The sequence below is a fragment of the Palaemon carinicauda genome, chromosome 40 (genome assembly GCF_036898095.1).
Source record: "Palaemon carinicauda isolate YSFRI2023 chromosome 40, ASM3689809v2, whole genome shotgun sequence".
Lineage (NCBI taxonomy): Eukaryota > Metazoa > Arthropoda > Malacostraca > Decapoda > Palaemonidae > Palaemon > Palaemon carinicauda.
Window position 1 is genome coordinate 46,575,068 of NC_090764.1, and position 12,709 is coordinate 46,587,776.

General features: G+C 44.6%; 1 protein-coding gene across 1 annotated transcript in view; it reads right to left on the bottom strand.

Annotated features, from left to right (window-relative positions):
* LOC137631754 (HEAT repeat-containing protein 1-like) overlaps positions 1–12,709 on the bottom strand; it is a 622,900-nt gene that overhangs the window by 186,598 nt on the left and 423,593 nt on the right. The window contains exon 7 of the mRNA XM_068363681.1: positions 12,272–12,471. Coding sequence (XP_068219782.1) covers positions 12,272–12,471 — 200 coding nt within the window. The remainder of the gene's footprint in view (positions 1–12,271; positions 12,472–12,709) is intronic.

A 12,709-nucleotide genomic window follows, 5' to 3' on the forward strand; every position in this document is an offset into this window, starting at 1 on the left:
CGATCATAAATGGTAGATGCAAAGAACAGAACATTGTCCTAAAGAGTAAAGACTAACCATATATACACATGATTAGTGCCCAAGACTCATCTCCATCAAGATGGGAACTGGCAAGGCTCCAACAAGGGTTGCTGATGACTAAGTAGGTAGACCTATAGGCTCTCCTAAACTCCCCATACCTAGCTCACAAGGATGGTGAGGTTCCAGACATTACTAGAAACTACAGAGCTTGCGCATATCTCGAACTCCCATCCAACAGATTGCTGGGCAGGGACGTTTCAAACAGGATACAACAACAAACTTCTAACATGCTACAACTTACCCTATTGAAGTTCTCAGAATTGACAAAAACTATGAAATTATCACACTCGTAGTTTAAGTTACAACCTATGATATCCAAAGGACTGTGAAATTCATATCAGAAGCAACAACACACCAAAGTAATTTTATCTTGTCTTGCAATTAGTCAATCCCTTATAACACTGATATCTTATAAAGGTTTCACTTTAGACTCAATCCCTATAAATACAGATTAATGTCTACAGTAATTTTAACTAGCAAATGCTGCAAATACTGCATCTAAATTTCTATCAACATTTAATGTCAAGGGAATCCCTTTCAGCTGAGCAGTGATCTTTCAAACACCACTAAAGAGATCTATGGCGGAGACATATATGAGATTCAACTCCTCCAAATTTATCACAATCTCCAGATCGTAATAAAATACGACAATCCATTCTTGATCCTCTAGCAACTACCTCGCTGAGGAGGGCAGGCTCATCCAATCGTTGACATACATCAGCAGATGTATCCTTTACGAGTGGGTCCAAGATACCACCAAGGTGAACACTCGAGTGAACACCTGGGGAGCAGTACACAGTGGAGATGCAAAGATACATTTGAGAGAAAGAATATCCCTAATACGACACCAATCTCAGAAAATGGCTAACTTTCCCTGGTACACAGCTGCAGAGAACTGCCACAGCTATCCAGACATCTGTGCAGAGCCTCGCAAAATGCCTATCACTCGGAGATGCTGGATAGCCTTCCCCTGCAGATGCAGCTGACAGAGAAGCATGGGCCACTTTAAAGGTTTAAATCCAGTCATAAATGGCAGAGGCAAGGGACAGTGACATTGCCCTATCAAACAGGATAATGCTGTAGAGTCTTGACCATAGGTACATAAGATCAGCACCCAAGACCCCTCTACACCAAAGCTAGGAGTAAGGAGGGCCAGGCAATAGCTGCTGATGACTCAACAGATAGACCTATAAACTCCCCCAAACCCCCTATCATTAGCTCACAAGGCTAGTGAGGTTGCAGCAACCAAAGATGCTAACGAGTTTAAGCGGGACTCGAACCCCAATCTGGCAATCACCAGGCAAGGATATATCAACAGGTAGTTCTTGGGACCTCAACTAAGAGTTAGCAGATTGGGGGAAGGCTCCTTGTATTTCAAGGACATTGATGTAAAGATAGCTTTCTTCTTCAGTCCAAACACCCCCAGACAACCAGGTCGTCTAGGTGTGCTCTCCACGCCTCCTTCAATGTATCTGTGAACAGTTGCATATCTGGAGGCGGAGAGTCGAGTAGAACTCCCCTGGTGAGGTTCTTCTCGTCCACCCACAAGGAAAATTCAACCCAAACTTCCTGCCCCACTGGAATAGGACGTAAAGGGGGATCCCTGTCGGCTGACCAGTAACTCTCCAGACACCACTGAAAGGATCTCTGGAAGTGCCTGTGTGGAACAAATTTCTGCAACTAGGAGAAATTACCCAGAAGACTCCCAGTGCTAAGCTTCAACAGTACTTCTGTCTTGGACAGGAACAGTCATGCAGTCTCCCTGAGCCTGCTCATGCAATCACCTGATGGAAACACACTTTCTGCTGCCGTGTCCATCAGCAAGCCATGTACTTAAACTTCTGCTTGGGTATGAGAATCAACTTCTCCCAGTTTACCACAATCCTAAGATCATGACAAAACATGAGAATCCAATCTCGATACTGTGAAAAACTGCCTATCCAAGAAGGCCAGGAACAGACGTATCCCTCACGAATGGGTCCAAGGTGAACACCAAAGTCAACACTTGGGGGCAGTAAAATGTCCAAAACAAAGTTTAAACTAGTACTCTACAGTATACCATAGAAGGAAAAGCAAAGGTACTTTTGAGAAGACTGATGAATAGGCACTTGATGGTATACACCCTTCAGGTCTACCAAAAGTATTAGGCTCATGTTCTGACGACAGCATTGACTAAACCGGTTCCATCCAGAACTTAGTTCAAAGGAAAAACATGTTCAGAGGAGAGAGGTCGATGATCGGTCTTCAGCTCCCAGGTTGCCTTCTCCACCTGGAAGAGCTGACTGCAGAAACCTGGAGACTTGCCTGGAACAACTTCAAGTAACCTCTTATCCAATATCCCATCCACCTCTGCAACCAAGGTCTGGGCTTTCAGTGATGTCAGATGATCCATCATGAACTCTACTGGAAACAGAAGGGGGGATTGTGGTCCTGAAAGGGTAGAAAGTAACCATCCCAAAGGACACTCACTACTCAAGGCTCAACCCCATGCTTCTGTTCCTACCAACCAATCTCCTGCTGAAGGTCCTCAACAAGCTAAGATCCTTCAGAGGAACAGCAGCAGTGGTGGCCCTCAAATGGCCCAGAAGCAATTGGTTCCCTCTAGTTCTAGAATTGAAACTGAAGCTGTTTCCTCTACGGAACCCAGTTCTATCCCAACTGGTTCAGAAGTCGACTGTTTACGCTTCATCCTCGAGAACCAACAACCTACATCTCATGATTTTCTCACCCTAGCAGCCAAGAAAAGGTTTGGGATCTAAAAAGACAAGATCGATTTTATAGAAGAATACAAGTCAAATTCAACTAGGAGACAATGTGCATCGTCTTGGAAGAAGTGGGTTTCCTTCGTGAAAACAAGGAAACCGACAGAAATATCAAGATTTCTGCCTTTCCTTCTTCATCCACCAACAACGAACAAGGCCTGGCTTCCACCACAATAACTGCGTGTAAGTCAGCTTTGACTAGACCTCTTCTTTACGCCTTTCAGGTGAAATCTTCAATAAGATACTGAAAGCATGCGCTAGACTCAAACCAGCAACCCCTCCAAAGTCAGATCGTGGTCATTGGACAAAGTCTTGCACTACGCTTCGAACATGAACAATGAGGATTGCACCCTAAAGGATCTAACACAGAAAGTGATATTTCTGTTTGCTATAGCCTCAGGGGCTAGAGTTGGTGAAATAGTGGCCTTATCTAGGAATGAAGGCCATATTCAGTTCACAGAAGCGGGAGAACTGAACCTTTTCCCTTATCCTACCTTTCTCGCCAAAAACGAGCTGCCCACCAATAGGTGAGGTCCTTGGAGAATCTGCCCTCTGAAGGAAGATGTCTCTCTATGTCCAGTAGAGTGTCTAAGGGCTATCTTCGAAGAACTTCAGACTTCAAGGAGGGACAGCTCTTCCGAGGCAAAACCTCAGGATCAAACTTATCCCTAAAACAACTCAGGGCGAAACTCACCTACTTTATTCAAAGAGCGGATCCTGACAGTACACCCGCAGGTCAAAATCCAAGAAAAGTTGCTTCTTCGTTGAACTTCTTTCAACACATGGACTTTGATAGGCTCCGCTCATATACGGGTTGGAAATCATCCAGAGTCTTCTATAAACATTATGCGAAGCAAGTGCATGAGATAAAACACTTGTGGTGGCGGCAGGTAGTGTCATAAAACCTGTCGTCTAATGCTGTGATGAACAGTGGACTGTTTTGGGACTCAACAGTGTATCGGGTGAATAGGTGTTAGCACCCTCAAGTGTAATACCTTTTAGTAAAAATCACTATGGTGATTTATGGATTGTTCTATATAGGTGCAGAATCTAACCAATACCACCAGTGCCGTGTGAACATTTGTACACAGTGTTGAAGCATATCCAACATCTAAGTGAAACTAAACAAATTAATTTCACATTATTGTATGACATTTAACAAATGAATTAATATAAGTATATTCTTCCCTTACAGGTTAAAAATATAAATATACCCGGAAGTTCATATATGCAGGCTAGATTCCTTCTCACGATACATTGATATATTTTGTTTTGGTTATGAAAATAAAAACAAAAAATGGTTCTGTGTCTTCTTTATCCTCAGAATTTCAGTAAAAGATTCTAGAGCCTTTCTATTTTCTTTAAAATAAATACCTTGTTAGTAGAATTTCCAAAGAACAACCAGGTAATCTCGAAAGAAGTTTCCCTCAAGTACATACAGAAATGCAAACTTTGAATCCTTATAGTCGAAGTCCACAATTTCCCTGCAGGGGGCAGGAAGCCCTAGGTTAGTTCCAAACTTAGCGGATATGACAAATAATGGTAATGTCATATATATAAAGATCTAGGAGACCATATAAGGAATTCATTCAAAGTAAAGGCACTTGTACAAACCCACAGATATAGTACTTTCAAGTTAATTCTCTGGTAAGCTTCCATCTGGATGACATGGCCGAGGCCAAAAAAAGGATTTTGAGTAAAGCGAAAAATCTATTTTTGGACGAGATAGCCATGTCGTCCTGATGGACACCCCCCCCCCCTTCTTTATAAGGAAAAAAAAAAAAAAAAAAACTTATTATTGAAAAGACCCCACCCAAAACTACTCTATCTGCGGCTATTCCTACTTAAATGCAACAAGGAATGAAGGGCCGTAGTAGTACAGGGAGGGGATCCAACGGGTACCTTGATAATGGCTCCCCTTCGTTCACCACTCTTCCCCCTCAAAGAGTTAAATCTATTCGGGGTGAAGATTGCTATGTGTCGTATCAAAAATGATATTTTCATTATAAAATAAATTTTTGAATATACTTACCCGGTGAATATATAAATAGCTGACGTCTCCGACGGCCCGACAGATTCCAAAAAACTCGCGAGCGATCGCCATGAAGGTTGCGGGTGTGCCCACCAGCGCCGACTATCGGCCAGATACCGCATATACTTCTCAACCACTCCAGTTCTTCTCAGTCCGCAGGGTCTCTATCGGGGAGGAAGGGAGGGCCTTTAATATTATATATTCACCGGGTAAGTATATTCAAAAATTTATTTTATAATGAAAATATCATTTTTAAATATTAAACTTAGCCGGTGAATATTTAAATAGCTGATTCACACCCATGGTGGTGGGTAGAGACCAGTATTATCACAATAAAGGCGTATATGCTCAAGAGTTTTTGACAAATATTTCATAAAAACAAACTTAAGTATAGGTACCTGGTAAGGAAGCTGACTCTGATGATTACTCTGCCTCATTAGTCCGCTTTCCTCACGAAGCCCAGCCATCCTCTCAGGATGCTGAAAGACTCCCAGGAGCTGTTATATCCAGGGCGAACACCCCTATAACAGGACCTCATCAAAACCCTTAATCTGGGCGCTCTCAAGAAACAACATTTGACCACCCGCCAAACCAAAAAGATTGCGAAAGACTTCCTAGTCTTCCGTACAACCCAAGACAAGATTAAAAACATTTCAAGAGAAGATTAAAAGGATATTGGGATTAAGAGAATGTAGTGGTAGAACCCTCACCCACTACTGCACTCGCTGCAACGAATGGACCCAGTGTGTAGCAGTCCTCATAAAGAGTCTGGACGTCTTTCAAGTAAAATGAAGCGAACACCGACTTGCTCCTCCAAAAGGTCGCGTCCATAATACTTCGAAGGGATCTATTTTGCTTAAATGCCACCGAAGTCGCTATCGCTCTCACTTCGTGAGCCTTGACCTTAAGCAAACTACGATCCTTCTCACTTAAATGAGAATGTGCCTCCCGGATTAAAAGTCTAACAAAGTAAGATAACGCATTCTTAGACATGGGCAATGAGGGCTTCTTAACGGAGCACCATAAAGCCTCAGAACAACCTCGTATTGGTTTAGTTCTAGATAAGTAAAACTTAAGAGCTCTAACGGGGCACAGCACTCTTTCAACTTCATTACCTACGATCTCCGAAAGACTAGGTATTTCAAAAGATTTAGGCCAAGGACGAGACGGAAGTTCGTTCTTGGCCAAAAAACCAAGTTGAAGAGAACATATAGCTTTATTTGTCGAGAAGCCGATGTTCTTACTAAAAGCATGGATCTCACTGACCCTTTTAGCCGAAGCCAAGCTAACCAAGAAAAGGGTCTTGAGGGTAAGATCCTTCAGGGAGGCTGAATTTAAAGGCTCAAACCTGTCTGACATTAGGAACTGTAGGACCACGTCTAAGTTCCAAGCAGGAGTTGAAATACGACGCTCCTTAGAGGTCTCGAAAGACTTAAGGAGGTCTTGGAGATCTTTGTTATTCGAAAGATCCAAGCCTCTATGCCTGAAAACAGAAGCCAACATGCTTCTGTAGCCTTTAATGGTGGATGCAGAGAGGGAGCGACCGTTTCTCAGATACAGGAGAAAATCCGCAATCTGCGCTACAGAGGTACTGGAGGAGGAAATAGAGGAGGACTTGCACCAATCTCTAAATACCTCCCACTTCGACTGGTAGATCTTGATGGTAGAGGATCTTCTAGCCCTCGCGATCGCTCTAGCTGCCTCCTTCGAAAATCCTCGAGCTCTTGAGAGTCTTTCGATAGTCTGAAGGCAGTCAGACGAAGCGCGGGGAGGCTCTGATGAAGTCTCTTTACGTGAGGCTGCCGTAAGAGATCCATCCGCAAAGGCAGACTCCTTGGAATGTCTACCAGCCATAGAAGTACCTCTGTGAACCACTCTCTTGCGGGCCAGAGGGGAGCAACCAACGTCAACCTGGTCCCTTCGTGAGAGGCGAACTTCTGCAACACCTTGTTGAGGATCTTGAACGGTGGAAAGGCGTAAGCGTCCAGGTGAGACCAGTCCAACAGAAAGGCATCTATGTGGGCCGCCTCTGGATCTGGGACTGGAGAGCAATAAGTCGGGAGCCTTTTGGTCAGCGAGGTCGCAAAGAGATCGATGGTGGGTTGACCGCAAGTCATCCAAAGACTCTAGCACACATCCTTGTGGAGGGTCCACTCTGTAGGGATCGCCTGACCTCTCCGACTGAGACAGTCCGCCAAGACGTTCAACTTCCCTTGGACGAACCTCGTCAAAAGCGAGATGTTTCGATCTTTTGACCAGATGAGGAGGTCCCTTGCGATGACGAAAAGAGCGTGAGAGTGAGTGCCTCCTTGCTTGGAGATGTAAGCCAAGGACGTGGTATTGTCCGCATTCACTTCTACCACCTTGTTTCGAAGCAGACTCTCAAAACTCGTCAGTGCTAAATGGACTGCCAACAGCTCCTTGCAGTTGATGTGAAGGCTCCTCTGGTCTGCCGCCCAAAGACCCGAGCATTCCAGACTGTCCAGAGTCGGCCCCCAACCCAAATCCGACGCGTCTGAAAATAACACATGGTTTGGGTTCTTGACTGCCAGAGACAGACCTTCTCGAAGTCTTATATTGCTGTCCCACCAGGCCAGGCAAGTCTTGACTGGTTCGGAGATCGGAATTGAGACCGCCGCCAAAGTTTTCTCCTTGTTCCAATGGGAGTCTAAATGGAACTGGAGAGGGCGTAGGTGAAGTCTCCCTAGAGAGATAAACTGTTCTAGGGATGACAGCGTCCCTAGGAGACTCATCCAGCTTCTCACAGAGCAACGGTCTTTCTCTAGCATGAGACGGACTTTGAACAAAGCTTGCTCGATCCTGTTGGCAGACGGAAAAGCCTGAAAAGCTAGACTCTGTATCTCCATCCCCAAATAGAGAATCGTTTGGGAGGGAGTCAGCTGAGACTTCTCTATGTTCACCAATAGGCCCAACTCCTTCGCAAGATCCAAAGTCCACTGTAGGTCCTGCAGACAGCGATGAAGGGACAACGCTCTGAGTAACCAGTCGTCCAGGTACAGGGAGGCTCTGATCCCCGACAAATGTAGGAACTTTGCTACATTTCTCATGAGCCTCGTAAAAACAAGAGGAGCAGGGCTGAGGCCGAAGCACAGTGCTCGGAATTGGTACACCACATTCCTGTATACAAACCTTAGATACGGCTGAGAGTCTGGATGTATCGGAATGTGGAAGTACGCATCCTGCAAGTCGAGAGACCATCCAGTCTCCCTCTCTGACTGCTGCTAGAACGGATTTGGTGGTCTCCATCGTAAACTTTGTTTTGACAACAAAAACGCTGAGAGCACTGACATCCAGCACTGGCCTCCAACCTCCTGTGTGCTTTGGAACTAGGAAGAGACGGTTGTAAAAACCTGGGGATTGAAGGTCCGAGACTTTCACCCCCTTCTCTAACAACTGAGACACCTGCAGATGTAATGCCTGTCTCTTCGACTCCTCACGATACCTGGGAGAGAGGTCTATCGGATCATTCACTAGAGGAGGTCTCCGTCAAAAGGGATTTTGTAACCCTCCTTTAGCAACAAAACAGACTCCCGGTCTGCACCCCTCTTCTCCCAGGCCTGCCAGAAGTTGGTCAATCTGGCCCCTGCTGCTGTCTGAGGACGTGGGCAGTCAGACTTAGATCATCTCTTCTTACCCCTCTTACTATCGGCACGAGAGCCTCCCTTACTGGGAGCTCTGCCACGAAAGGGCGGGATAAACCTTGTCGCTGGAGTATCAAATTTAGGTCTGTTGACATAAGAGGACGAAGGTTCAGCCTTACGAGCAGACGTGGCCATCAAATCATGAGTATCCTTCTGTACAAGAGACGCTGCGATATCTCTAATCAGCTGCTGCGGGAACAGGGCAGAAGACAATGGCGCAAAGAGTAGTTCTGACCTTTGACAAGGAGTGACACCTGCAGACAGGAAAGAACAAAGAGTCTCTCTCTTCTTAAGAACTCCTGCTGTAAAAGTAGCAGCGAGTTCATTAGAGCCATCTCTAATAGCCTTGTCCATGCAGGACATAATTTGAACAGAGACATCACGGTCTGCTGACGAGATCTTCCTACTCAAGGCTCCCAGCGACCAATCCAAAAAGTTGAAAACTTCAAAGGCCCGATAAATTCCTTTGAGGAGATGATCTAGGTCTGAAGAGGACCAGCAAACCTTCGAGCGTCTCATGGCCAGACGACGAGGAGAGTCTACGAGGCTTGAGAAGTCTCCCTGGGCAGAGGCAGGCACTCCCAAGCCGAGAACTTCTCCCGTGTCATACCAGACGCTCGCACGAGAAGCCAGTTTGAAAGGGGGAAAAGCAAAAGCTGACTTCCCCAAATTCCTCCTGGTCATTAACCAGTCGCCCAATAAACGCAAAGCTCTCTTAGAAGAGCGAGAGAGCACTAACTTTGTGAACGACGGAGTCGAAGAAGCTAGGCCCAGCGTGAACTCCGATGGGGGCGAACGAGGAGCAGCAGAAACAAAATGATCAGGAAAAAGGTCCTTAAAGATAAGCATGATCTTCTTAAAATCAAGAGAGGGCTGAGCAACCTTAGGCTCTTCTCCATCCGAAAGAGTCCCCAAAGGAACATCAGTAGGAAGGGGATCAACGACTTCCTCATCCGACGGAACTTCATCCGACAACTGCCGAGTCTCGCGATACGGAGAGACATGCCGAGGCGGCAACGCTTGACAGGCTATGTCAACATGCGACGGAGCCGCAGCAACAGCTGAGGTAACGACGTCACGCCGAGGCTGCAAAGACTGAAAGTCTTGTGACTGACAAACAACAACAGCCTGAGTAGATTGCCGTTCGACATCACGTCGAGACTGCATTGACTGCAGGGTCTGAGCAGGAAAAACAACACCCGACTGCGGTGACAGACGTTCAACGTCACGTCGAGGCAACGGAGTCAGCCGACGAACGTCAGTACAGGGCTGCGGCGACAGCTGCTGAACGTCACCTTGAGACTGCGGCAAAAGGGGCTCCACGTCACGTGATTGACGTGAATGACGAGGAACACGATCAGAATCGCGTTTAACAGCACTAGAAACGTTAGCGCTAACATCATAAGGACAAGAAAACACTCGTTTAGGCGGCTGAAGGCCAGAGTCACGCTTGTCGGACTGGCGAACCGCAAGCAAAGGATCTTTACGAACCTGCTCATGCTCGTAAACCTCCATTAAAGATGAAAGTTTAGACTGCATGTCCCGCAGGACAATCCACTTCGGGTCAACGGGAGTCGGAACGGGCCGTGACGTCGGTAACGTCTGTGCATGCAAATCATCGCACCAAACGAGACCCTCGGACTCCGTGTCACGCTTTCGCTTAACAGGCGAACAGCCATCCGATGACTGAAAGTGGTCAGAGCTGCCCCAATGGCTTCAGCCAAGACGCTGGACCTGTCCTGAAGGGACTGACTTGCGCTTTAAGGGTCTAGAAACCTTACGCCAAGGTTTCTTATGCGGTAAGTCGTCGGAAGACGAGGAGAACTTAGTCTCCCCCGTCTTATGGTAAGGACGCTCTTGATGAGAAACGTCTGATACCATAGAGGGAACGTCTGTACGTCGGTTTACACCTCTCGCTCCCTTAAGTCCTACGACATTCCTTCTCCCTGGTGCAGGTGAGCCTGAAAGAGGTCTCGGACTAGGAGAGCGACAAGCACGAACAGACAAACCCTCGGTCGCAACACTAAATACATTTTGCGCACTTTCCACTTTACCACTTTGATTTTCTACTTTACCACTTTGACTCTTTAACAACTTAACATCGGACATAAGCTGGTTCCTGTCCGAGGCTAAGGTTTCAACCTTCTCACCTAATGCTTGAAAAGCTAAAAACATATCGCGCATTGAAGGTTCATGAGTGCTAATAGGGGGTTCAGAAACTACCACTACAGGGGAAGGATTAGGTTCAGGGGCATGGGAGGAGGAAAATTCTAAAGATCTAGATGAGCTTCTCCTCACCCTATCTCTTTCGAGCTTACGAGTATACTTTTCATACTCTAACCACTCGAATTCCGACAAAACCACGCACTCCTCACACCGATCTCCTAATTGGCAGGATTTACCCCGGCAATTAGCACAAACAATATGAGGGTCGATAGAGGCTTTCGGAAGACGTTTGTTACAATCTTTCGCACATTTGCGATATACAGGAGAAGGGTCAGCCATTATGAAAAACCAGAGAAAATCCAAAGGAAATCCAAGTTCATCAACAAAAAACAAAAAGCAAAAAAGGTTTCAAGTTTTATTGAAGGAACACACCAACACAGCGAAAGCCAATAAAACCCAAAACAAAGTACTTCACCAATTCGGTAGAAAACTCGAGGTCTAGAGCGAGCGGAACCAATGTTGTCGGTGACACCGACAGAGAAGAACTGGAGTGGTTGAGAAGTATATGCGGTATCTGGCCGATAGTCGGCGTTGGTGGGCACACCCGCAACCTTCATGGCGATCGCTCGCGAGTTTTTTGGAATCTGTCGGGCCGTCGGAGACGTCAGCTATTTATTTATTCACCGGCTAAGTTTAATATTTAAAAAATACGTCCCCTGATATTATGCAAGATATATTAAGGATACTCGTGCCAGGAGTTAGAATTCTGGCGACCTATGGTTAATTCTCTGGGAGTATCACTATAGCAAAATATCCCTTAGAAAGCTACCTAAAGGAACCTTCCATCAGGACGACATGGCTATTTCACCCAAAAATAGATATTTTGCTTTGCTCAAAATCCGTTTTATTGGTTTAATGTTAATACTTTTCTTAAAATATTTTATTTTAATTCTTTAACACTTTTCATAGTTTATTTATTTCCATATTTCCTTTCTTAACTGGGCTATTTTTCCCTGTTGGAACCCTTAGGCTTATAGCATCCTCCTTTTCCAACTAGTGTTGTAGCTTAGCTAGTAACAACAATAACAACAACAATAGAATTCTCTTTCAGATAAAAAAAAATCGATCAAGAAACAAAAAAGTAGTATGAGTTTGAATTAACCCCCCCAAAAATTGTTTTAATGGGGCTGAGATGCCCTCCTTAATAAGATATATGGCCTTTAAGGATCAGTAGTATATGACTATGTTCATGTCAGGCAGTCCAAAGTATTCTGATAAGGTGTTAACACTGACATAAATAAGTAAGAGGTACCTAGGGCTCCAAGTGTGGTACGTACTGTCTCACAAATGAAAATTTTTCATGTAGGCAGGAATCCAATTCCTGAGGACATGCAATGGTAAAAAATGCTAGCATAGGCTATATGAGTGATGGACTTGTGATGAAACAAATCTTTTATGAGCTGTCCTTAAGAATAGATAATTTAGACCAACAAAATTAAAAGCCTTTTACTATACATATTAAGAACTATAACAATGTAAAAAAAATAATCAATAAACAAAGTACATACCTAATATAGCCTCTGAAGAAAGACAAAACAAAAGGTGCTACACTTTTAGTCTTTGCCATGTTTTGAATATGTTGAGTTATATAGACCTTGCTGTCTATAAGTAAAATATTTTCACTACTGAAAGCTTCTATATCTTGATGTTGGCACAAAGTAACCAGACACTCAGCACTATGTTTTTCCAAGTCCCCAGATGAATTACTCTGCATAAAAATTAAACAAAAATACATGAGATTCTCAAGCAGTATTTGAAATTAGTTGAAAGACTACTTCTATATATGAAAATGTAGCAGAGATTATTTATCTGCCATGAATATGGAGATTATGGCAACAAAATACCTTGTATCAAGCATGAAACTGTAATTAAGACCCTATACATCTCTACTTCTTAAAATATCAAAAATAAAAATAAAATTATGAAAATTCTCTTGAAATGCTAAG